At 39.7% G+C, this 27,664-nt stretch overlaps 1 protein-coding gene across 3 annotated transcripts; it reads right to left on the bottom strand.

The window, feature by feature from the left end:
* Positions 1-5,839: 5,839 nt before the first annotated feature.
* LOC307167631 (uncharacterized protein) lies at positions 5,840-27,292 on the bottom strand. 3 transcript variants are annotated; one of them, XM_079886889.1, is made up of 3 exons: positions 27,223-27,292; positions 7,979-8,109; positions 5,840-7,362 (listed from the first exon to the last, which is right to left on the bottom strand). In XM_079886889.1, exons 1-3 carry the CDS (start codon positions 27,223-27,225, stop codon positions 6,756-6,758), a joined length of 741 nt encoding a protein of 246 aa, XP_079743015.1. In that variant the 5' UTR covers positions 27,226-27,292; the 3' UTR covers positions 5,840-6,755. The 3 variants fall into 3 exon arrangements, with proteins under 3 accessions (XP_079743015.1, XP_079743016.1, XP_079743014.1); XM_079886890.1 differs by lacking the exon at positions 27,223-27,292 and adding an exon at positions 8,300-8,332; XM_079886888.1 differs by lacking the exons at positions 5,840-7,362; positions 7,979-8,109 and adding exons at positions 21,172-23,042; positions 23,209-23,330 and having other exon boundaries at positions 27,223-27,279.
* Positions 27,293-27,664: the final 372 nt, after the last annotated feature.

Below are 27,664 nucleotides of genomic sequence, written 5' to 3'. Positions count from 1 at the left end.
TATTCCATTAGTTAGGCCTATTCCATATAGAAAGCTTGAATTGTCTACTTTTAAACAAAACAATTAAAAACGAAAATAAACCGACTATGCTTTTGTATTCCGTATGAAGTGTGCATCTCTCTCTAGGCGCGTTCACTGCGAAGATGATGAGTCAGCATCGTCAACTTCATCTTTGCAGCCCGACACTGACTTGTTCGCTTTTAATTAGGTCTAATTATTTTCGTATTCTTTACTCTGGTAAACGTAGCCTAGAAAAACGCTGTAGGACAGATAGCCTACATTTTTACTTGTACGTCAAATTCTTTTTAACACAGTTTGTGCTTGTTATTAGATAATTGTTAAGGCGCGTCAAGTTTGTAAAGCGCCTTTCATACGCGCGGGTGATTTTAGTTTGGCTTTCTCTGGCAGCGCGCAAACATAGCCTAAACGCCTTGCACTTGTGGAAGATAAAATTCGCTCTTCATACCTTTTACAACAAGAAAACATGAAGATATCAGAAAAGAGATCGATGGTCTCTTCTTTCCTGCTCGTGTCCCACATCCCTTTCAAAGCGCAGAGCAGTATCACGCGTCTTTGTGTGGAAATATTAAACAAACATTATTATTATTTTTTATTTTTTTAAAGATTCAACTTTATTAGGCTATATTATGTAAGTTACCAGTATTTACTGATATTTATTTCAATGCTTTACAGGCTTTAGTGTGTTTTTTTTTTAGTGTGTTTTTATTTCAAAACAACCCCCCAACTACCGCAACACCGCCGGTAGTTGGTCCATTTACTACCGCGGTGGTAAAAAACTGCCACCGTCACAGCCCTAATTATAAGACGTAAACTGCTAATTCCAAAAACAGGTTATTGTGCTATAAAAGTAATATTTTTTCCGGAACATTTTACTGTTAGTCTGTTATCATAATGTCACATAGTTTAAATTATTTATGGTTTTTCTTTCTTCTTTAAATTAAGCCTTGTGCTATGCAAAGTGCATTGTATATCTGAGTTGATTTGGGCTAAAAATACGAAATGGGCAGAGAGTAAATGATGACTGAAAGACATCAGACCCTGGATTATCAGAGTAAAAAGGCGAGTGCAGTCATTTACAGTGTGTTTACACCGCAAAACAAATCCTCTCCTTGCCATTTTCGCACTCTTCCAAACGGTATTGTCCTCTCCGACTTGCCGTAGAGTCCTCAAACTCAGTAGAGGAGGGGCCATGTAGATGAGCTCATAAATCTGCACTTTGAGTGGCGTGTGGCGTCAATTTAACATCTATCGGCGAGTGGCGTTATTTTAACGCGTGGCGGCGTGTGACGTTAACTTATCGCCTGACGGCGTTTATTTAACGCCTACCGGCGTTATGAAGACGCCGTTTTAATATTGATACGGCGGTCAAAAGCACGCGAATTGTGAACAGTTTGGCTTTCCATACTCGCGAGCTCATTCAAACCCTGCGCGCGCGCATGACATCATCTCAGCACGCAATACAAGCCCTCGCGCGCGCGCATGATCATTCCCCACGCGCTCGCGCTTTATCTGCTCTCGCCTGCTGCTTTTGCTCGCTCGAACAGTTTTATATTTGGCAGTCGAGGGGCGGGACTTACTGTTTTAATAAACTCAAATGTCATTGGTTACTTTTCCCCTTTTCCAGAAGTCAGTTGCGATTGGACGCCTGTCCAATGACTTGACTTGAGACATGAGACATCACTTCATTTGTTTTATTTATTGTGGTTTATTAATGTGTAATGTGATTTAATGCATTGTTAATATAGAATAGATTCTTACCAGATACTTTATTAACAGAAAGTCTTATTGCGTTGTGTTGTTAAGAGATATTTAGGCTACAGACTAATGATGGATGCATTTCCATGGTTATTAGCATTGCAAATTGACCCAAATTTGTATACATTTTTACATTTTATATTCATAACACTGTGATTTGTGTTATTGGCATTAAAATACCTAAAAGAAATTGGAGAAAAATGGGAATGTAAAGTCATACAGGTGAAACTCGAAAATTTTTAATATAAGTTCATGTGCAAAAGTTCATTTATTTCAGTAATTCAACTTACAAGGTGAAACTAATATATTATATAGACTCATTACATGCAAAGTGAGATATTTCAAGCCTTTATTAGTTATAATTTTGATGATTATGGCTTACAGCTTATGAAAACCCTTTCACAATATTCTAATTTTGAATTTGTTTCAAATTTTGAACTTTTGCATGATGTTCTAACTTTTCGAGTTTCACCTGTATTTGCTGTATATCACCACTACATTACCACTATACTCCCATTCACCACTATTTACGTTTACCCAACCAAAATTATATTGGTTCTGAGAACCTCAGAAATGTAAAACGTATCCATTAAATAGTTGCAAATATAACAAGGGCTTTGGATGAAAGATACATTACTTGTATAAATCAATATTCAAGAGTTGTTGTGTAAGCTTTTTGTTATCATCCTGTGTATTACTATTATGTCCATTTTGAGTGGTTTATTATATTTTCTATTAAATGTAAAAGGGATTCTGGCTTCTCAAGTTAAGATACAGTACACAGCATAAATGATTACACCCCTCTGAAACCCAACAAATTCAGAATTTTTTCTTTATCTAGGACATATTTTATTTTTTATTTTATTTTTTAAAGATATGTTATGTTCAGATGGGGTGTAATCATTTATACTGTGTACTGTACTTGCCTCATAGGGCTGGGCAAAAAAATCGATTTTTCGATTAATCGTTTTTTTAAATGTGGTCGATTCAAAATCGATTCTCAGACGCCGAGAATCGATTTTTTCCATCTTTATTTATCTGTTACCCAATTATTAGTTTTCCTCCACTATTCAGGCTTGCAAACTCCATTTTATAGCTAATGCTGTGATTTTATGTTAGTTTGATCTAAATCATAAAATAACCTCAACTAGTACTGCACGTTCATACTTTCTCTTATTAGGTTATTAGCTTACAAAAAGTTAGATGGTTAAGATCACTATATAATATTTTAATATCTAATTTGCTGTGTTTAATAATTTGCTGGGTTTAATTTTGTTCCTCTATATTTTGTAGCAAATTCTGAAAAGGCATTTGTAAGCTAATTCATGCTGTGTACTGTATCTTAACTTGAGAAGCCAGAACCCCTTTTGCATTTAATAGAAAACATAATTAACCACTTATATTACCTAAAAATTTATAAAATATTTGGTCAATTTGCAATGCTAATAACCATGGAAATGCGTCATTAGTCTGTAGCCTAAATATCTCTTAACAACACAACGCAATAAGACTTTGTTAATAAAGTATCTGGTAAGAATCTATTCTATATTAACAATGCATTAAATCACATTACACATTAATAAACCACAATAAATAAAACAAATGAAGTGATGTCTCATGTCTCAAGTCAAGTCATTGGACAGGCGTCCAATCGCAACTGACTTCTGGAAAAGGGGAAAAGTAACCAATGACATTTGAGTTTATTAAAACAGTAAGTCCCGCCCCTCGACTGCCAAAAATAAAACTGTTCGAGCGAGCAAAAGCAGCAGGCGAGAGCAGATAAAGCGCGAGCGCGTGGGGAATGATCATGCGCGCGCGCGAGGGCTTGTATTGCGTGCTGAGATGATGTCATGCGCGCGCGCAGGGTTTGAATGAGCTCGCGAGTTCCCGTTTCTTCGCGTGTAGATCTGTTATCCTCTCGCGGAAGTCATTCACCGCGCGCGCTAGCATCAGTTGTGTGCTCGGTGATTATTGGCATTGATTTGCCGCCATATTTATTTTCCTTTTCCAACTTCACAACTTTTGTTTGCAGAGAAAGCACCTTATCCATCACGTCCTCCACCTGCTTGTTGATAGCTTCAAGCGAGCAGGTGAGGTTACAGATTGAAGCAGTGTTTTCCTTCACCGATGCCTCGACGGAATGCAGTTTTACCAATGACTCTTCTTGTAATTTGCTAACCTTTTCGATTGCCGCTAACAGCACAGAATTAGAGACCGTATCGGAGACATTGGAACGAGGTTTCTTCAGAGCAGGGGACTTACTAGGAGTGTCAGGAGAGCCCCCAAATGCATCTTCTAGACGCCTTGTGTAGTTATGTGCCTTTAGTTTTTCGTTGTTTGCAGAAGCCTCGACAGAGGCTGTATCCATATTATCGTCCATGGTTGTATCAACGGAGCTACTTCACTCAGGCGTAGAAACTAACTAAAATAAACGAAAGAGGGTCCCAATAACGTTAAAAACAGTCTTAAAAGGATATGTTGAGATTCCACTACAAGTTATATAAGAAATTAAAGCATAGAAATTCAAGCCTCAAGCACAGCACATAGCAATGGATAAGAGCGTAATAAAGTTGCTGTTAACGCGGCGCCATCTTGACCCCTCCCTACTATTAGGCTCATTACATCAGTTTTATTTAAAGCTACACTGTGTAACTTTTTTAGTTGATTCTTAGCAAAAAACACTTAGTTCTTTCAAAAATATATGTGCTCATTAATGTATATTTACTTCTTTCAAGTAATAAAGTATTCTCTTAAGTTTATAATCTGCCCTTGAAAGTACATACGGGTGAGGGGTTCGAATGCCGGTCGCCATGTTGCCCCTCCATCTTGAAACTACATTAGCCAAAGAGGGGCATACCAGTAAATTCAAGCTTCGCCTTTTGCGTTTTTCACTCAGTGACACCGTGACGAATGCGAGGGGGAGATTACTCGCGAGCTTGCGAGTGCCGGCAGATTTGAAAGATAGTGTGGTGTGTGTGTACTCATATTTGAAAGAGAGAATTAAAACGTCAACGCGACAGACAAATCAGCAAGACCATAGTCAATATTGGAGTAACTTTTCCCAGATGGAAAGAGCTCATGAGGAGAAAAGATTTTAAAACGGACGCCGAGGTTGCCTGCTTTCTTCTCGACAGGTAATTCAGCCTGTTGTAATTCATTTGTGTAAATTCGAAGTTTTATAGTTGCTTGTCTAACCATAGCATGGTTGTGCATAACGCCAGAACGACCTCTAGTATAACTTCATCCTTGCGTCAATGGTGAAAAAATATTGTTTACCTTGTAACATAAATCTGTGCTGCGACGGATCACAGGTGATGAATAGTTTTAAAGGCGCAATTTTTTAAGCTATATAAAAAAAAGGACACTGTAAATTTTAGTTATTTTTAATTGCTTTTACTTTGTACACATTGTAACGTTAGCCTAATCTGATTATGCTGGGATAGTCGATTCCAAGGGTGATGTTTACCTCCTGACATCTGTCCTGTAGTTTTATTCATTTTAGACGTATTGTTTATTATTGTCATGGACGAAGTCGATAACTGGAAGCCATGTTAATCTTGGAATAATACGGCCACCGTAGGAGTTAAAACGCCCTTGGAATAGGCTTTATGCCCAGCTCCACTACTTCCTGAACTTCAGCCAGCTCCTTTGTTTCCTGTCTGCCATTATTGGACAAACTGATTAATCCAGGTGTGTCTGATTAGTGTTGTTGGGACTACTGAGGTCAGGCACACCTGGATTAATCAGTTTGTCCAATAATGGCAGACAGGAAACAAAGGAGCTGGCTGAAGTTCAGGAAGTAGTGGAGCTGGGCATAAAGCCTATTGAGAGGAACAGAAGCTAATATTCACTGGGTAGTCATATATAATTTCACCGCTAGATGGGGGTAAAAATCACACAGTGTAGCTTAAAAAAAAAAAAAAAAAAAAACTATTTTACATCATTAACATCAAATAATTATCAACAATTCACAATTCACACCAGCCCAATGGAAAAAAACAGCAATCAATTAACAATCCATTTTACAATTCAAGGCATAGCCTACCATTCTTTCTTTTTTTTTACAAACATGTTTTTCTTTTTTCTTTTCTCTGTCTTCCTTTTTTTTAAGTCCGCACATGAACAGGTGGTTTTCTAACCTGATTAGATCTCTGTAAGAATGAAATGTCAGTCTTTGTTCATCAATCCATTACTGCGACCTACAAGACTAATCATTACTCATTACTAGTAGACTCATTTCAAGCTTAACCTGTTAAGTAAAGTGATTAAGTGGTAAAGTAGTTCGAGGCAGACAGTCCTGATCTATGGGAATGTTTCCTTCTCCTTTACAAGCTGTCGCACAAGACAGAGCCGATACTTCCTCTTGTTAATGTGAGTTTGTTAAAGGTGCACTATGTAACTTTGGTAGAAGTGCTTTCAAAGGCGTATTAAGACCAATTACAAGTGGGAATTTCCGGAAAGACCAGAGACTGCAGTTTCAGGACCGCATTTAGGACCTGATTTGTTTCTTTTCTTTTTCTTTTAGCAGTTTCAACTATTTTATAGCACTAACTATTCAATTCTAACCTAACCAACCACTAACCCATAACATACCTGTTGGCAACCCTCTTGAATATTAATATTTAATCTAATTTGTTTCATTATATAAGGCCCAATATTCTGGTTTTAAATTCGGTTTTCTGGGAAAGAAAGACTTAAATTCATTAGTCGCAGTGCTGTAAAAACAAGGTAAAATGTCACAGTTGTTTCAGCAAATTTTTAGGTTTTTATATGACATTGACGATATCAGATTAGTTAGGAGGTAGTATACGTTATTTTCTAACGCAATGGAGCATAATATATTTTTTGCAAAAACGATTGCCACAGCAAGATTATTTTTAAATGGATTTTACTCGTTAATCTATGCATATTGAATTTTAATACAAAAGATGGTAGATCTTAATTTAGAATCACATATAGAAAAGAAAATACCTGTAATGTTACAGTTCAATATTGGTCTTTTTTGGAGGAGGAGGCAGACAGTGTTCGTCTATGGGAGTGTTTCCTTCCCCATTACAAGCATAACACTCATTCTGGTTTTTACAGTGAGGAACATGAGCCACAATCTGCTTAAAATCATCCTGAAGATCTTTTTTAATGTCATGCCTCCAGAAATTCTTGAAGACAAAAGCTTTAATTCCATCATGTTCTTTCCATTTCTCCAGAGCATCTAAAATGTTGTGACTGCCTATCGCATTCAGACATGTTTTAACACAGGGAGAATTAAAGGTGTAGAAAACGGAGCAGCTGTCTTCTTTTCTTTTACTCAAAAGATTGCTCATGGGTGAGTTGCCAGCAGGATTCAGCAGGAGAAACTCTGAATGCATTTTGAATTGCTGTCCATCAACATCCTTTTTAGTTCCTGCAGCGATGAGCTCTGATCCTTGGTAAAGTGCCTTTGAGTCATCATTAATAGCATTTTTCACATTCACAGCATTCTCCTGAGTCAGGAAGGTGTTCAGATTTAAGTTCTGTTGACACTGTTCCTTCGGCACGTTGATGGCGATAGCGTACTGACGGGGGTTTTTCTCAGTGCCTCTCTTGTATCTGTTAATATTGTTTAATGTGATTAATGATTACTATAAAAAAAATTATCAACCAATCACTTTTCATTTCTCTACTAGGCTACCTCATTATTAGGGCTTTTCACACTTGAAATAGTAAACCCTGGGTCATTCTAAAGGCTCATGTATACACTTAATTTTCCGCATTCCGCTCCGTCTCGCATGTCAGTCGTGTCTCAGATTTCTACTCAACCGCAGATGAGCGCGGATGGATGACTTCGACACCAGCGTAGGTTATCACTTCACGTTTCACTCATAATTTACCCAGGGTTAACAATTTATTCATGGGTATCCATAAGTTGACGTTTCACATTGTTTCTAGATTTATCATTTATAAATTGTCGACTGCTGTCAAGTTTTACCAGAATAGACTTTTCAGACTATAAAGGTAGGAATTTAATGCTTTCAATGGTCATAACACTGAATAAAAAGCAGTGTCAAATCTGCTTCTAAATTACAAGTGTAAAACCTTCCTCTATTGCGGTTAAAACGCTGTTCAGAATGACAGTGTGAAAAGCCCTCTTGTTGCTACTTCCTCATTGCTAACTTTTGATGCAAACTTTGAGCTTTTACTTTTCCATAAAAAGGAGAAGACTTACTTCTGCTCAAAGAAGTTTATAATACGGGCGAGAGTATTGATGTCCACAGTGTCTTCAGTGTTTTCAACACTTTCTGTCCAGTCGGGAAGCAGGAAGAGCAGCAGGAGTCCACTCAGAAACACAGTGAACTTCTGAAATCACAAAACAGCACACACACACACACACACACACACACACACACACACACACACAGAGAAAAACAAAATACATTCATACAATATGCATAGTAAAAAAAAACAAAAAAAAAAACATTCTAAGTGAAAAAAACCTACTACTCCCACCAACACTATTTGTGTGTTATGAGCCTTTAATGTCACTGACCATGTTGTTTGTTACTTCAAATTTCTAAGTGATAAGGGGGAAAGAGGAAGTGGATGGGATTTATTCTGAGTGTAGACCAGCCCTCTTCTTTAAAAGACTATGGGTGTTTCTCAAACGAAGGCTGCATATCTCAGCTGTCATCAAATGTTGCTAAAGGCCATCTCGATTTGAAGGATCCTTGGTAGGCAGCCTTCGTTTCGTGTCCTTTATTCGGCCTGTTTTGAAGGACGCATTGGATGTATCTTTCTCGGCCTTAAATCACCCACAATCCTTTGAACACACTTAAATTCATGAAAATAAACTGACAGAAAATGAGTCGGCAATGAGCTTGTCTGAGTAAATCTGGCCCTGGTAATCACTGACTTTCACAATCTTCAATAATGTCATTGGCATTTTGTGTTTGTACGGCTCTTAGAAAGAATCAGTTATGGATGAGAAAAAAAAGATTATTGGCTTTCTCTGCATCTATGTTTAAGCATGTTTGCCTATTTCTTTGGAATTTAAATCAATATAGCACTCTGCATTACTTATCATGAATAAATCACTCTTTTAAGTAGTTTCAAATTCAGTCAAGAAGGAATATGCTTTGAATCGGTTCGCGATTCAGTCTGGATCTTTCGAAAAGTTCACTCAGGGAATGCATCATTTGGAGCGCTTTCTCACTCCGAGAAAGTTTAGAACACAAATAACAAAAATGATGATGGAGGAAGAGGATATTTACAGTGATTTGAAACCAAACCTGAAAATCTATCTTATCATTTGTCAGAGATGACAAATGTCTTTTTTGTTTAGTTGACATCTGCTCTTGGAACCTGTCAAGGGTGCTATACTTCAAGTAAAACCAGTGTCACGAAACACATTGGAGTATGAGTTAAATAACATACTATGTGAGTAAGTTCTATTTGATATAATGGCCTACTTGATATAATGGCCTTTCTAATGTACTGAAAGTACTGTATTACTGTGCCCATTACTGAAAGAACATTTTGATGCTGCTGTGGGGAATAATGGAAAATATGTTTGTATTCTGCAGTAAGACATTGTTAACACTCTAAATGTTGTCTGAACTGAATGCAACATGTTAATTACAAAGACATTCTAAAATTAATTATGATTAATACAGTTTTTCTGAATTGCTAAAACACTAAATCCCATTCTCTGAACAAATTTTCTCAATAGCCTAAACCAATTTGTCGAATAAATCACTCTTTCAGTAAAACATTCAGGTAGTTAAGACACTGTTTGCAAATGCACTCTATTTGCAGAACTCTAAACTCACTCACTGAAACACATTGCACTGTGATGCACTTTTGTTTCAAAATGCTAAACACAGGCAGGCAAAATTTAAACACAAGTACAACACAGTTGTCATCGTTTGCACACAACGACTCAACAACATACAAGAAGTTAGTTCAGAGTGCCCAAACTGACTCAAAATGTTGCACTGAATGTTGATACCAACAATGGATGGAAACAATATACAGTATTTCTGAATTGCTAAAACACATTTCTTGAGAACATCACACAATTTCTCAAAACATTAAACACAAAACCAAATTTTCAAACCACATTCAGAGAATGTCTGACTCTTCTGGCAAAATCAAACAATGCTTTTAGATCATACACACACATTGAGTCAGTATTATAAACACTACAGATCATTCCTTAGACACTACATCAAAAAAATGGAAAGCATGCAGTTACAGAAAAAAAAAAAATATTGTAACAAAGTAAACAAATTTTGCAATTATGTAAAAAAGTATAGTAATGACAACTTACAGTGTTAATGTGAATAAATACTGTAATCACTGCAAGTATAGTATTGTACTGGATATTGTATAGTATTGAATGTCTGTATATTCAGTACTTGTGTAATACAGACAGTAAAAAAAAAACTCTAAATGAAAAGCATGTTACAGTACATTCAGAAGAGTTGTGCAACTGCAGAATCAAGGTCAATGAGAGAGATTTTATTCTGCTTCAGCATCATGTGGTCATGTTGGTCCGGCCAGAGGAGTTTCTCCACATTTCAGACACTGCCGTCTCTGCAGGAAAAGAGAAAAACAACCTAAAGCAGATCCAGCCTTGACAACATTCTCCACACCTGCTCTTTCTCATCCTCATCCTCGTTCACCTCCTCTTATACACACTCTTCCTCCTCTCCCTCTTGTATTGTTTCCATCCATTGTTGGTCAATATTCAGAGCAACATTTTGAGTCAATTTTGGCACTCTGAACTGACTTGTATGATGTACAGTTGGTTTGGTCTCATCATTAGAAATAAGTGTGAACAACTGAGTCGTTGTGTGTAAACGATGACAACTGTGTTGTAGCTAGTTGTGTTCAACTTTTGCCTGCCTGTGTTTAGCATTTTGAAACAAAAGTGCATCACAGCGCAAAATGTGTTTTAGTGAGTGAGAATGTGTTTAGAGTTGAAAAATAAACTCTTGCTGTGTTTGTGGCTCTGTTGACAAAGTTGATTAGCTAAAATTACATATTTTTATGTTGAAGGCCAGGAGCATTTAAAATATATAAATGATATTGTAAATTATAGAAGTTTATTTAGACATGAGGCCGTTTCCGGAGATTTAACTGCTTGTTCCCTGGAATTTGTGGAGATTTAACATCGCGTGCACAAGAACGGGGATTTACCTGTGAGTGAGTGAACATTTCCGTCCAGGTTTATCGCGTTAATGAACGGACTGAGAAACGGAAGCAGACGAAGTGGAACGTTTCTGGCCGTGTCAAGAAACCAGACACGGTAGAGCACGAAAACTGCCGGAATCGTGGCGTTTACGGGGTTTTGTGCAGACCTGAACGGTCCGGAAACGTGCTACTTCGTGCAGTGTTAACATGCTCATTACAAAGACATTCTAAAATGAATTATGATTAATAATATATTGACAGCTCCAATGTTTTTAAGTTGGTGTGACGAAGGACGACCTTTTTCAGGCAGATAAAACTGGCTGCTTGAGAATCAGCCAATCAGGAGCATCACTGCGCTATGCGGTTCGCGGGAGCAGACAGTTTCAGTTTCGGAAACGTTTGGAAGATAGCGCTGGCGTCGAAAGACTGTGCAGTTTATATATATATATATATATTAATTTTTATATAGATAATCTAAGATAGTGTTGCTGTACTTATTTACGAGTTCCAAGTATTGTGTGCGTGCAACTACCAGTAAGTATAGGCCTACTGAAATTTGTTGTTGTTTTTACCTCACAATAATGTCGTGACATGTTGCTGCTCGTTGTTGTATAATGGCGGAGCTTCGCACTGCTCGTGTGTTTATTGAGAACGCTGTTAATTAATGGAGATGGAGATCTGCAAGCCTTATGTGTCTCAATTGAAATAATGTTTGTTGTTATTGCACAATGTGTAATGTTGTTTATTTAAGGAGTAATTCTGCAGCTCATAATTATTATATGTTCAGCTGAATTTAGTATGTTGTACGTATATTGTTGCAGTTATTGTGCAGCAAATTAATCTTTGAACAGGGATATAGTGTACTACTAAATTTATGTATGTACTTAGTAATAAGCATTTATTATAACACAGCATTTAAATCATACATAACAAAACTATAATTTAATTTCTTAATTGTGTTTGTTTTATTATATATTTGCTAGGCCTGTAATAAGTGTCTACATTTACTGATTTATGCCTGTATCTCTGTTTCAGAACCACACACATTTAAACTTTTATTTTAATAAAACACCTCAACAGAACATCTTGTCTGCATTCTAATCGATGCCCCTTGGTGGTCACAACCTTTTAAAGACCAGTCAAATTATACAGTCCTTTCCCATCACCGAAACAGTTGGAATTTTTGTTCTATAATTGTTTGGAAATCACTGATTAAACAAAATGTATAAAACTGTTTCCTTCACCTTCTACAAGCAACTGTAAAGTTAATCCATTTTGTGAATAGCCTATATGCTGTAGGCTACTGTCACGGTTCATGAGTGCGCTGCTTCCTGCTTGTCTCGTGCATTTGTTATTGTTGTCTGTGTGCCATGTGCGTGTGTGTGTGGGTGTCACCGTATCAATTATCAGTCAATCATCTCATCTGTAATCAGCTCGGCGCCAGCTGCCACTCATCTCCAGTTCCTTTAAAGACTCACTGAATTCTTCTCTCATTGTCAGATCGTTGGTCGATGTTTGTGCTGTGTTTCCTGTTTCCCATGAGTTGGTTTCTTCCTGGAGTCCTGTGCTGTGTGTTCTTCGTGTCTGGATCCTGTCTTCACCTTTACGCCGTTTCACCGCCGGATTCATCGTGACCATCTAGTCCCTGCGCCACCCTGCTTCAGCCGTCTGACCCTCACCATCTGCCTGAGTTTGAACTTCTGTGTTTAAGTGTTTAATAAACATACATTCTTGAGATCGCCTGTATTTGCTTCCTTTTTCCAGTGCGTCATGACAGAACGATCTGACCAATCGATGGAAGCAGCAGGCGAGACCCAGATATCGATGGAAGCTTTCATCGGCACGAGCATTCAGCGAATGGACGCTCAAGAGGAGGGGCTTAACAACAACGGACGTGCCATACAGGCACTGGTGGCGCAGGTGTCCGAGCTAACCCAGCAAATTCAACATCTGCGCATGCCCACTGCGCCACCCACGCCATTCGTGCCTCCCGTTCCTGCTGATCCGCCCTCCCAGTCCGAGCCTCGTATGCCAGTTCCTGAGAGGTATGCTGGAGAACCTGATTATTGTCGTGCTTTCATTACCCGTTGTGAGATGCATTTCGCCCTACAGCCACGCACGTTTGCCACGGAAACTTCTAAGGTGGCATTTGTCCTCACTCTCCTGACTGGGAGGGCGGCCCTTTGGGGCACGGCGGTGTGGGCGAATAGAGACCCTTGCTGCACGTCGTTCCAGGCACTCGCGGAAGCCATGAAGAGCGTCTTCGACCGCACGGCGGCCGGGAAGGAGGCTGCTAGGAGGCTGGCGGAACTCAGACAGGGTAATCGCTCTGTATCGGACTACGCCATTGAGTTCCGCACCCTGGCCGCCGAGTGCCAATGGAACGACACGGCGCAGTGGGACATGTTCCTGCATGGGCTGGCTGACCGCGTACATCAGGAGATCTACGCCCTGGACCTCCCGACGACCCTCCATGGTCTGATAGAGCTGGCGTTGCGGGTGGACTCCAGGCTTGGCCGGATGAGTCGACGCGCGCCAACCGAACTTCCAGTCCACTTCCTCGACTTCCCGAGGTCCAGCGGCACCGACGCGGTCAGCACCATCCACGACACCGAACCCATGCAGGTGGGAAGAGCTCGGCTTTCCCGGGAGGAGAAGGAGAGGCGGAGATCCCTGGGCCTTTGTTTGTACTGTGGAGGATCTGGACATTTTCTGAACACGTGTCCGTTAAAAGGCCCAGCCCGGCAGTAACTATGAGGCTACTGTCGGGTGGGATCTCCGCTGCTAAGACCTCAGGAACACCATCAGCGACATCTACTCTCCTCCCGGTTAGACTTAGATGGTCGCATCACCAACACCACTGTCATGCACTCTTGGACTCAGGGGCCGAAGGTAATTTTCTGGATCATCACTTCACCATCAAGCACCACATTCCTCTACAACCACTCACCCAACGCATCTCTGTCCACGCACTCAACGGCCAAGACCTCCCCGTCATCACCCTGTCCACTGCCCCCCTCACACTCACCACCTCCGGAAACCACACTGAAACCATCACCTTCTACATCATGGACTCCCCCCTGGCCCCCATAGTACTTGGACACCCCTGGCTCACTCAACACAATCCCAAAATAGACTGGCAACACAGAACTATCAATGAGTGGAGCACTGAATGTCATAAGTCTTGTCTTTTGTCTGCCTGTTCGTCTGTTTCCGTGTCTGTCTTACAGGAGAAAGCAGCGGACTTGTCAACCGTGCCCGAGGAGTACCACGACCTGAAGGAGGTGTTTAGTAAGTCTCGAGCTGCTTCTCTTCCTCCTCATCATCCCTACGACTGTGCTATAGATCTACTGCCAGGTAAATCTCCGCCTAAGGGCAAGTTGTATTCACTTTCTGCTCCAGAAAGGGAGGCCATGGAGAAATATATTTCTGATTCTCTGGCAACCAAGTTCATTCGCCCTTCCTCTTCTCCTGCAGGGGCGGGGTTCTTTTTCGTGGGGAAGAAGGACGGATCCCTGCGACCTTGCATTGATTACCGGGGGCTGAACAACATCACGGTAAAGAATACTTCTCCTTTGCCGTTGATGTCTTCAGCCTTCGAGAGGTTGCAGGGAGCGACTCTCTTCACGAAACTGGATTTACGCAATGCTTATCATTTGGTCCGCATCAGGGAGGGTGATGAATGGAAGACCGCCTTTAATACCCCCCGGGGACACTTTGAATATTTGGTTATGCCCTTCGGGCTTTCCAACAGTCCAGCGGTCTTCCAGGCACTCGTCAACGACGTGCTGCGAGATATGGTAGATCAGTTCATATATGTTTACCTGGATGACATATTGATTTTTTCTTCATCTCTCCAGGAACACGTGCAGCACGTCTGACGAGTGCTTCAGCGGTTGCTAGAGAATGGGCTTTTTGTCAAGGCGGAGAAATGCGAATTCCACGCACAGTCGGTTCAATTTTTGGGGTACGTTATCTCGTCCGAGGGGATTCGCATGGACCCTGACAAGGTTAAGGCTGTGATAGAGTGGCCAATTCCAGATTCCTGCAAGGCCCTGCAGAGGTTTCTGGGATTCGCCAACTTCTACAGACGTTTCATCCGTAATTTCAGCCAACTAGCCGCACCTCTGACCGCCTTGACCTCCTCCCGAACTACGTTCAGGTGGACAGACGCGGCTGGCTCCGCGTTTGCCAAACTCAAGGACCGCTTTGTTTCGGCCCCAATTCTCATCGCCCCTGATTCCTCACGTCAGTTCGTGGTGGAGGTCGACGCGTCAGAGGTGGGGGTAGGAGCAGTGTTGTCCCAGCGTTCCCCCACGGACGAGAGGATGCATCCTTGCGCGTATTTTTCACACCGTCTGTCTCCTGCCAAACGTAATTATGACATTGGTAACAGAGTTGTTGGCCGTCAAACTAGCGTTGGAGGAGTGGCGCCACTGGTTGGAAGGGTCGGGGGTACCTTTTATTGTCTGGACCGATCATAAGAATCTGGAATACATTCGTACTGCTAAAAGGTTAAACTCCAGGCAGGCTCGGTGGGCACTTTTTTTCGGTCGTTTTGATTTTACTCTCTCGTACCGCCCGGGTTCCAAGAATATTAAACCCGATTCTTTATCGCGTCTTTTTGATCGTTCCGAACGCCTGGTTACTCCCGAGTGCATTTTACCGGAGAGTCTATTTGTCTCCACACTTGTATGGGAGGTCGAATCGAAGGTCAAGAAGACCTTAGAAGGGGTAACGCCCCTGGTCGGGTGCCCACCGAACCGTTTATTCGTGCCGGAGGAACTACGGTCTGAGGTTATTCAGTCGGGTCATTGTTCCAACATAGCCTGTCACCCAGGAATCAATCGCACGAGGTTTTTGGTTAAGCAGCGATTCTGGTGGCCACGGATGGCCCGCGACATTCACGATTTTGTATTGGCTTGCTCGGTATGTGCCACTGGTAAGACTTCCAATCGCGCGCCAGATGGGTTACTCCAACCGCTGCCAGTCCCTTCGAGACCCTGGTCCCACATCGCTCTAGATTTTATTACCGCCCTCCCGCCCTCCCAGGGCAACACGGTTGTTTTGACCGTGGTGGACCGGTTCTCGAAGGCGGCTCATTTCATTCCCTTGCCCAAATTGCCATCAGCCAAGGAGACAGCGGTTGCCGTCATAGACCACGTCTTTCGTTTACATGGCCTTCCGATTGACGTGGTCTCTGACAGGGGCCCCTAGTTTGTGTCCAAATTCTGGCAAGAGTTCTGTAAATTACTGGGCGCGACTGTTAGCCTGTCCTCTGGGTTTCACCCTCAGAGCAATGGCCAGACCGAGAGAGCCAACCAGGATTTAGAGAGAATGTTACAGTGTTTGGTTTCCAAGAATCCGACTTCCTGGTGTCAACAACTGCCTATGGTGGAGTACGCCCACAATACGATACCAGTGTCATCCACGGGCCTTTCTCCGTTTGAAGGTAGTGTAGGATACCAGCCACCTGTTTTTCCCAGTCTGGAATCCGAAGTCGCGGTTCCCTCCGCACACGCTTTTGTCCAGAGGTGCCACCGCACCTGGACTAGAGCCCGTGAGACTCTACTCCAGGTGGGGGCGCGCACTAAGGCTAACGCCGATCGCCACCGGTCTAAGCCTCCCGTTTACGTCGTCGGTCAAAAAGTGTGGCTTTCTACTAAGAACATTCCTCTCCGTTCCGTCTCGAATAAGTTAGCACCCAAATTCATTGGCCCGTTCACTGTCACCAAGATTATTAGTCCGGTGGCAGTCCGCCTCAACCTTCCTCCAGCGTACAGGAGGATACACCCCGTGTTCCATGTCTCCAAAATTAAGCCTGTGTTTCGATCAGCAATTAACCCGCCTGTACCGGTTCCCCCACCGCCGCGTCTTGTAGATGGGGAACCGACGTATTCGGTTAACCGTATTCTGGACACCAGGCGGAGGGGACGAGGATTCCAGTATTTGGTGGACTGGGAAGGTTACGGTCCGGAGGCGAGAAGTTGGGTTCCTGCGAGAGACATACTAGATCACTCCCTTATTGATGAATTCCATCGACAGGTAAGGGAGTCTGGGGACGCCAGGAGGCGTCCCTAGGAGGGGGGGTACTGCCACGGTTCATGAGTGCGCTGCTTCCTGCTTGTCTCGTGCATTTGTTATTGTTGTCTGTGTGCCATGTGCGTGTGTGTGTGAGTGTCACCGTATCAATTATCAGTCAATCATCTCATCTGTAATCAGCTCGGCGCCAGCTGCCACTCATCTCCAGTTCCTTTAAAGACTCACTGAATTCTTCTCTCATTGTCAGATCGTTGGTCGATGTTTGTGCTGTGTTTCCTGTTTCCCGTGAGTTGGTTTCTTCCTGGAGTCCTGTGCTGTGTGTTCTTCGTGTCTGGATCCTGTCTTCACCTTCACGCCGTTTCACCGCCGGATTCATCGCGACCATCTAGTCCCTGCGCCACCCTGCTTCAGCCGTCTGACCCTCACCATCTGCCTGAGTCTGAACTTCTGTGTTTAAGTGTTTAATAAACATACATTCTTGAGATCGCCTGCATTTGCTTCCTTTTTCCAGTGCGTCATGACAGCTACAATGTATTTGTGCACATGTAGTCTATGTGTGACAAACCTCTGTGCACTTCACTGCATACTGAACATGCAAAAGATTTTTTACATTCTTCACATCCACATGTAACATAATGGATGCTGTGTAAATTATGCAAAAAAACAATTTTTAGAAGAGTTAAAATAGTTTTGAATTAAATGTTTGCTTTCGCAAGAGATGTGTGATTGTTTTGCATGGTGTGTGTGTGTTTTGTGGTTTTGTGTGTGGAGTTTTGAGAAAAGGAGTCATAGTTTCAGAAATTGTGTGCAAGCAATTTTAAAAATTTTTTATGGTTAAATATTGTAGTGATTAGCCTACATATGACACTTAAGTTTCAAAGCTTTATGAGTTGGCAGAACAATTTCTCATGAAGCTCCATGCATGCCGGAGCACTTATTGTTTTCAGAGAAACACGTGATCAACGAAAAACGAAGCGGCACTGGACCACTTGCACTGAGCTTTGTGACGCACTTCCGTTTTGAAATAGTACATCTCACTTATTTCCGGTTCTGTGTATTTTCAATGTACTGTAGTCATTGAGTTGACTAAATGCCACCTAATATGAGTGTCCGCAAGAAGATTTGTAGGATGGAGAAGGGATATTCTGATGTTTACTGTGTAGAGATTTTTCCAAACTCATCGGAACATGAAGTTTTAATCCAACACAAACCGATCTGAGAAAGCTGTTAAACATATGCCAATATTTCACCCCACGGTGTCAGTGTTCGTCTAGTGACCGCGACGCTGAAGTGTGTGAGAACAGATGAATAACATCAGTATGAACATTTATTTATTTGAATTAAATATTTCAAACACTGTTCTGTGTCATTTTTCAATGTCAGTCTTTTTACTATTTACATGTTTATGCCCAAAATCTTAATTAATATTCAAAGTAGTCATTCGGTGTGTTACTGTTTAACATCTTTTAACATCATTAAAGGCACCTACCAAGCATTCATTCATTCAACTACTTTAAAAGACTGGAATAAAAGCACCAGCACAGAAATGCAATCCTTTTTCTTAGTCAAATTCAAAATGTAAACTCAACAGGTATGAAATATCAGAAAGAGAAAAACACTGTTAATGAGAAGACGAGCATAGGACTGCTGGAGCTTAGTGGGTAAATACATTTAGCCTATTTATTATTCAGAATGCACAGTTGGAAATAAAATATATGAACATTTCAGTAGGCTCAAATTAATTAATGCAGAGATCACGATTCATTGTTTTAATCAATTGGCAGCCATAACACATAGTGATAATCTGCATTCTCATGTGTGTAGGTGTGCTGAACGCTGTAACCAGAAACTCCAGGATGTAATAAGTAAAACGCGGAAGTAGTTGTGCAAGTTCCCTTTCTTTCCAGTCACGTGAATTAATTTTGCATGATTGGAATGTTTGAATCCACACTAAAAGGGGTTATGGAAGTTCAAGTCCATTTACTAACACACACACACACACACACACACACACACACACACACACACACACACACACACACACAATAATTAGAGCACCATTTACTTGCATCAAACAACTCTGTTGGTATTATTATTATTATAATTATTATTATTACTACATTTAATTTATTGCCACACAATATGTGGATGACAATATGTCAACGTATTGGTGAAAGCGGACATAAAGTCAATAAAAATAAGTCTGGCATAATTCCCAGAGATGTCCAGGTGTTGAAGTAGACAACGTAAGTAAGAGACAGGCCACTGCATCATCAGTACCTCTCTTCTGATTATATGCAAATTAGACAATCTAGAGATGTTGTAATGGAAGCATAATGTTTTTGACGATTTTCTCAAAACATTTCATTATGATAGAGGTTAATGATACAGGCCTGTAGTGATTTAACTCTGATGGATGCGTTTTTTTGGAACAGGAATAACAATTGATGATTTCCATTTGACAGGTTGAAGTACAGAGTGAGCGAATGAAGAGAGAATGTTATGTATAAAAAGTTCTTTAACATAATGACAAGTAGGGTGACCACCTGCTAATAAGCCCAAGGGGGGACAAGGGGTATGTTTCTGAGGGACAATGTGGGACACTGTCTGGCGCGGCGGTGCCCCACTGGCAGACTCACTGATAGTGGTTTACCCATTTCTAGCACATACCACCTTGCATAGTATTAATAATGCCCTATTCTCCTAAACGTGTAATTTTTGATGTATGCTCATGAATAGGCCAACCAATGTGTAATTTTTCTAAATAAAGACTCATAATATTTTGAACATTCAATGAATTGACAGATGTACTTCCACTTAAGATTTACTATTTAATTTTATTTATTTTTCATTACAATTTATTTACTTTAAATAAATTAATAAATTATAATATACATTTATAGGATTAACAGGAATTGTAGTTGCTCAACACCACAGGAACATTTAAAAAAAAAAGTATTTAAAAAAAATACGATTGACCTCGTATTCCCCTCCCTCCATGTCAGAAGGACGTTTTGCAAAGGTCATAAAAAGCCCTCTCGGTATCAATTTGCGTGACGCGTGAATTGGGCTTCAAACGCTGTGCGCGCACGCGCTACGCGGGACGGGTGGTCAGTGTCACCCTAATGACAAGCCATATGCACTTTTTTGGCTTGGCCAACACTGCGAGATGCTTCACGCGCCTTATATGCACCTCATGGCATGCCCACATGTCTAACGGCTAGATCTGCTTGGGGTAATACTGGGTAGGCAGATCTAGTCCGCCTAGACCAATATGCCCCATTTCTCATACTCAAAACTAAAGGGCCAGGCACACATAGACAGCGCATACACACGTTCCTATGGCTCTTCGGAGAAGCAGTACGAGTTGTGTTGTACAGTACGCTAGTACGTTGTGTTGTTTGTGTTTTGTTTGCACATTGTTATACATGTTATGGTGGTAGATCTAATCGGGGTGGGGGATTTTCTGACGAACAGTACACTCGGCTTGTATTGTATTGTTAAATACCATATCACCTGCTCTGTTGGGGGGTAATGCATGTACGCTATATTGTACAGCAGCAGCATGTCTTACTTGCTCACAGCAGCGTGTCGTGTATGTATTGGCAGTAGCAAGTCCCGTACTAGCTCTGCAGCTGCAGCAGTGTAGCAGATCTATTCCACCAAAACACCAAACATACTGTACAACATTGTCATACTTATTACCATGCCAATCACTCCGAGAGTTGTCATGACAGAACTTAAAGAGACTTCACCAGCCAAAAAGTTTTCAATCTTTCTTATAATACCAGTGACTGCAATGAAATTGAGACCATTTTACCAAGACATTTAAAATGATACCAAACATGAAAGGGGAATAAACAATAGATTCACAAGGCAAAAACAAGGAGAGAAGTTTGGGCAAGGCAGTGTCCTAGTGAGATCTTCTCTCCAGATTATTGAGTTTTATAGTTTTATTGCAGGGTGTTTGATCTCAGCTTTTTTTTTTCTTAGCAGGAAAACCATGTCTTACAAAACATCATAACGTAATGCCATAAATGGTGGATATATGATAGTTTCTGAGGAATAACTCTTTCAAAGATACGGTTGTGTTATAAGTTTCGTGTGAAGCACAAGCACTCAATAGCAAGTAAAGCAAAGTCTAGACACATTTATAATAAATAAATGCAAAAAAGAACACATGATTAAAATCAATTTTATTAGGCAGGCACATAACAGGTTTGCAAGAATACTAATTGAAGAAGTGTGTGTGGTGAAAAATTGGGTTTTATGAAAGAAGGAAATCAATTATTAACACACCACCGTTTAATCACTGACAGGCATTGTAAGACTGGAAAAACTGGAAGAAATGGAAAAGAGGGCAACTCTCTGAGAAATCCCCATTCGAGACACAATCCCACTTTAGTTGATCACCTCCCAATTTACAGTTCTCTCCCTTCCCCATCTCGTTCCCATTGTTAGCAAATGTTTTACATTTGGAGGATGTTTCTGCCCCGGTCTGAGTACTTAAGGAAAATAGATAAAAAAAAAAAAAAAGTTTTACGAAAATAGAATAAGAGAGCCTCAAGAGGCTCGGTGCGATTTTGTAATGAGATCGGGCCGTAATGCAGAGTGTCTGAAAGATGTATTTCCTGAGTCAGGTACATCTTTTACTCTTTATCTCTGAGCATTTGATGTTATTATGGATTATCTTTGAACTGATTATGTAATTGGCATGATACATTTACCTGACATAATAAATTATTAACTTTAGTGGATTACGTTGTATCCATTGTTACCGCAAAGCTCCGTCCAGGGTAAAGTAAATACTAGATCTCAGGTTAGATGAAGCGTGAGGCACATCTGGTGGGATTCTAGAGTTGTTATGCAGTCGCATTAGGGGCTAGATAAAAATACTATTGAGGTAATAGCAAGCGTTGGAGCGGCATTATCTAAATGTACTAACCATGGTTATTGTTTGGGCTTTAGCTAAGTTGTTATATAGCCTATATATAATATAGGTGGCCATAGGGGGCTACATGGGTACTTTTTAACAATAGCAGACGTGGGCAGCATTGTTGAACTGCTTTAGCCATAACCTCTGGTTATTGATCAGACTGGCGAGTTTGTGATCATGGGCCTGCATAATGTGAAGGGCCGGTGTGAGGACCCTGCGACTTTGGCACCCGAGTGAATGAGGATAGTAAGTGTAAAGAGCATAGATATAGATACAGAGTTAAAAAAAAAAAAAAAGTGCTGCTAAACTATTATACTGTATAAATGAATTTGAGGTTGTGATAAAAATGAAGTCAGATAAAAGATTAATTGGAATTAAGTTACTTTACCACGCTGAAAAGACAGTAACACGCAGTGAACCTTCACCCGCTTATCGGAAACTGTCGTCGGACCGATTGGGCAGTCCTTACAGCATTTTCAGGAAAAGAAAAAGTTATACCTTCTAATCGAGCGGACAGAAAGGCTCTTTCTTATTTTTCTTTTCCTCACATTTTTTACATCCCATCACATTATTGCTGATGTCACACCGATAAAGAGGCACTATTTCATCAATCTGTAGGAGTTCTTTGTCCAGATCCTTCCTCCAGGCGTCCTTGTGCCAGATATTTTTAAAGACAAAAACATCCATTGCCTCTTTTCTGATATTCTTCCAGTTTGAAAGACCTGGCAAAATATTGCTATCTCTCTGAATGCACTTAGTCACACAAGGTGAGTTGTACGAATAGAAAACTATACAGCTATTCTGATCTGTATTTGCTAGAAGTTTGTCCATTGGAGAATTACTTAAAGGATAGAGCAGAAAATGCTCAGAATGCTCCTCTGGTTTTGGTGTTGTTTGTGCAGCAAGATCCTTTGGTTTTGGTGTTGGTCGTGCAGCAATGACATTTTGTGATGGAGTGCAGAGCACACATTTCTCTCCTCTAGTGAGAATATTTCTCACATGTTCTGCATCCTCCCTGCTGAACACATTCTGGATATCAGATTTTTCATCTGTACACTGAGACTGTGGGACAGAGATCGCTATTGCGTACTGAACATCAGGCTTGGTCTTTGGCTGGACACTGGAAGACATAAGATTATCACAATTTTTAAGAAACTTAAAGTTATGTATTTGCCTTGTTAATAAGAATGCAACTTTCCACCATCCACAATTTTTAGCGGACCTGTATTTGGCTGATTTAATATGTTGATTTTATTTAATTTACTAAATAGTATAAATAAACTTACTTGTCATCAAAATACTTGATCATTTTAGCAAGGGCAGCAGTGTTCACATTGCCCTGGATGCCTTGAACACACAGATGAAGCAGGCAGAGGAAGATGAGAATTCTCGATGGAACCATGAATGCCTTTAGATAAAAGACCAAATAGCTGAGAAAAAGAATACACTAAGAGAAACACAGATATGTAGTTTTAAAGCGCTGACACACAAACCAGGCCACACGTCCCAGGCAGAAAGTGAAGGGGCGGAGTTATTACAGTTTTTCTCAGTCGCTTTGGTGCATTTCTCACATCACTATTTACATTTGCACAACAGTTAGTTCAATCTCCACAAAATTTAGTCATTTGTGCACATCATAGTAGCAGTTTCTCATTCCTTCCAACAAATTGCAAATGCTTTTGGACATGCATCAGTTGCTTTCATACAACTCTCTGCTGTTTTATAACATTATCATTTGCTTATGTCATGTCAGTCAAAATTAACTATACTTGTGAATGATGAATAGTCATTCCATATAAAACTAATAGTCCTCATTTCATTGCTTGAGTCATTACACACAAAAATGTTGAACTAGTTGTCAAAATCTGTCAAGTAAATTTGACACATTTTTTTTAATCTTTTTTTTTCCTGAAAATGTCTCCTAAATTGAACAATTTCTCTCAGGTGAATCTCAGCTTTCACTGATGAGGAACATCTGGATATGCATGAATGATTACAGTACTATGTATGTTGTATGTTCAGTTCCAATCTGTACTGCAATGTTGTTTACAGTTTTGCACAACTCTACCCAAAGGGGGTTTATGTTTGTTGTAAATAAGAGTGTATTTTTTCTTTTGCACAATGCTGTGAACAAATTAGAATTGCAAAGAGCATATGCAGTAAAAATGTGAAACATACATATTCAGTGTCTTGTACTCAGTTACCTCGCTAAAAACAGTAATGTGTAACTTTACTGTATTTTTCAAATGGCTGTGCCAATAGTATATAGTGCTGTCTTGAGCATTTTCAGGTAGTGTCACCAAGATCTGACTTTTATCATTGGAAAACATTTACAGAGTAAACTGTCATAATGAAAACATGACAAAGCCATTTGACTATCTTGTTCATAAACGATGGTGTCAGGACTTTTCATCTTGATGACACTGACACTTTCATTGACATGAATACTTGCTTTTGAGGAATGAGCTATCCATTTTGAGCAAGTGACACGCTTTTGCAGGTTATCAACCCCCTTACCCATCATAGGATCACTGGTGATCCGAAATTAACGTTGTTCAAAATTCATTACTCTTTAAAACATCACACTCTTACTTGATCTGGACAAACTCAGCATCATAAGGAAGGTTTAAGACTCCAGCTTCGATATTTGACAACTGTTTATGATTTAAGTGGTTTGCAGTGACATTAATTTCTTAATTTATGCCAGGAGTGCAAAATAATTCATCTGTAACGATCGTTATTTTGAATAGAAATTATCACTCACAAAATATTCATTCTCGTCTTCTCCGGTTTATTTGTGGTCAAATACATATAATAAACAGCATCCGCCAGGGTTATTAGTCCAATAGTGCGCATATTTGGAGAAAAATGATTAATTATCACATGTTAGTACAATATTTTGATCATACATAATAAAAATTCTGTTCATTTTCCACTGAATTATGCGATCTTTAGAGCTCAAACAGCGCACAGAGCGAGATGTGTTTCTCCTCTTCCTGATTTGCGTCATACTTGACCTCAAATCTTTATTATTCGCTGTACCAGCTGTCAATCATCTTCACGTGATTCAACGTGACCTCTTCTGCATGACGCGTATGTTTGCACTTCCTGATTCTGCACATCCATGATAACAAAGCGAAAGTGACATCTCTTCACCTGAAACAAGTAACTAATAAATGCACGATACGAAGTATTTGTGTTTTGTGGGTGATTTTCGTGCGATTTGGGGTTTTCATATGAATAAAGAATGTTTACAGAATGCATATGCTAGGTAATGATAGCCCATAGCTTCATCTAAAATGCTAAATATAACATATTTCAAAATAATTTTATGACTTGAAACAATTTTAAACCGCGACCGGAATATGATACAAATACTCGATGGTATTTAAAAGTGAGCTTTAAAGAAAAGTGTAATATTAATAAATTAAATTGTGTCATGTAGCTTGAGGCTACCTGTTGTGCTAATGCACCTGCTGCAGGAGCTTTCAGTTCCATACAATCATTTTATAAAAATAATTCGCATTTAAAAGTTCCAATAATAGTTTTGTATTGTTTGTTTTTTAACAAGACTTAAGGATTAATCATGTATTCACGATTTACATAGCTATCGATGGCCAAGCATTATGCCAGAAGAAAGGCTGTAATGGCTGAATTCAAACAAAAGAATAAGGATAAAAGAATAATGAAGATTAAGTTTCATGCCGGCAAAGGTGTGAGTTTGGTCGATTTAAATGAAAAGAACACTAATGGGTCAGTTCTCCTGCCAGACATGAGTCAGAGACAGTAAATGGGTGTTTACAGGATTTGATGAGAAACTTGTAGCCTTCTAAAAAAAATTCTCTGAAATCCTCCCCTGACATGGTCTCACAATAGGCTTCATAAAATGCATAATTTTAGAGATAACATACTCAGATTTGAAATGAAGCATGACCACAGTTGTGGCTACACTTTAGTTGTGGTTATAAGTTGCTATCCTAAATTCAAATAATATTTTTATACATTTAATAAATATATTCTTAATATTTGTTGCTTTTGTTTTTATGTTTGAGCTTATATATCTCAATGTTAATAACAGTCTGGTTAATTTTGAGTCTTGAACTATAAACTCTCAAGGGTTGGCTTTCTAAATATATGTGTGTTATGTGTCTATTCAGAATGACTTATGAGCAGCAACCTTTTTATTTTGGGTATGTCATGTATGCAGCACTTGCCAAAATTGGGGGTGATGAGCAAGGGGATTTATCAACTACTGTAGGTTTTGCAGTTTGTACTAATTGTTTTGAGAACTGCATTATCTGCTGTGCAAATGTAAATAGTGATGTGAGAAATGCACCAAAGCGACTGAGAAAAACTGTAAAACATAACGAGAGCACGTAAGTTTTTAACAATTTATTTGTCTTCTAAATACCAATTATGTGCATGTATTTTACATTTTATTACTCCCGTGCTGTGTGGAAAGCTTAAATTTGTTTTCATCCCTTCAGCGTTTGTCAGACTGTTCAATTACTTTTTAGATTGGGTGTTATAAATTGTCTTTTTGATAAAGCAACTTTATTATTGTTTTAACGGTAACACTTTACAATAAGCTCTCATTAGTTAACTGCTTTGGTTAACATGAACTGCACTTTTTATTTACTGCACTTTTAACTGCATTTATAAATCTGTATAATTAAAAGTTGTAGGCCTATTTGTTAACATTAGTTAATGCACTGTGAACTATATCTATATTATATCTTTTGCTGTAGTGTGTCAGTAGGAAATATCCGTTTACATTTCCAAACATTTCTTTTGTGATTAATTGTAATAATCCAATGAGATTTTTTGTCTGACAACAGCCACTATGAGTGTGTAAATAGAATATAGATAGATAGATAGATAGATAGATAGATCATCACTATAGATAATGCTACATGATAAAAAGAAGTCTTCAAATAGACCCCGTTATCAGATTCTTGATCGGTATCTTCCCAAAAATCTTGATCAGAGCACCCTTAGCTGAAACCTTAATCAAATTATTGGAAGGTACACAAAACTTGGGTAAGTTGTTCCAGAACCTGGCATTAAACAAAAGCTAAACAGGCCCCTAGTACTTTAAACATGTGGTCTTTAAGTATTTACTTCTGCTTCTGTTTGCAAGTACTTCTGTTTGCTGTGTTCTGTGCTTCTCTGAAGTCTTCTTTTAAGGCTTTGTAGGAGCTTATTTTTTATGTTAAAGCATTGTTTGGATGAGACAACGATTCTGCTTCAGATCCACTAATGATGGTATTAAGAGATGAAGAAGTATGAATATAACTTACCATGTTATCTGTTGCTCAGATCAGAAGGTTCAGAGATGTTGTGTGAGTCTGCAGTGAAGCAGGAGTGATGAGGAAGAGGAAGAAGATGCTTTTTATTCTGACACTCGACCAGCCCTCTTCTTCAACACCATGAAAAGACCAATTAAAACGGTTCATGATACTTGAGGAGGTCAAAAACACCTCAGCACCTGAGCAAAATTATTCAGTTTGGTGCAAATGTTATTTACTGTATATGGCCTAAAGGTAAAATGAGCTTGTAATAATTATCTCTCTATATCTCCCAATATGTCTTAGTAAGATAATATTTAAATAGTATAATAAGAATATTTTACTTAGTTTCATGATCAGAGTTCTGTAGTTTTAACAGTACACAATATACAGAATTTTTTTTACATAATTGCAAAATTTGTTTACTTTGTTACAATATACATGTTTCCTGTAA

Source organism: Squalius cephalus (genome assembly GCF_949319135.1).
Source record: "Squalius cephalus genome assembly, chromosome: 11".
NCBI lineage: Eukaryota > Metazoa > Chordata > Actinopteri > Cypriniformes > Leuciscidae > Squalius > Squalius cephalus.
This window is presented reverse-complemented; position numbering and strand designations above follow the sequence as displayed.

Bases quoted from the DNA above. Each gene is read 5' to 3' on its own strand.
- LOC307167631 (XM_079886888.1), bottom strand. The intron at 23,043-23,208 runs GTAAGTTTATTT...TATGTCTTCCAG, and splicing joins ATCAAGTATTTTGATGACAA to TGTCCAGCCAAAGACCAAGC.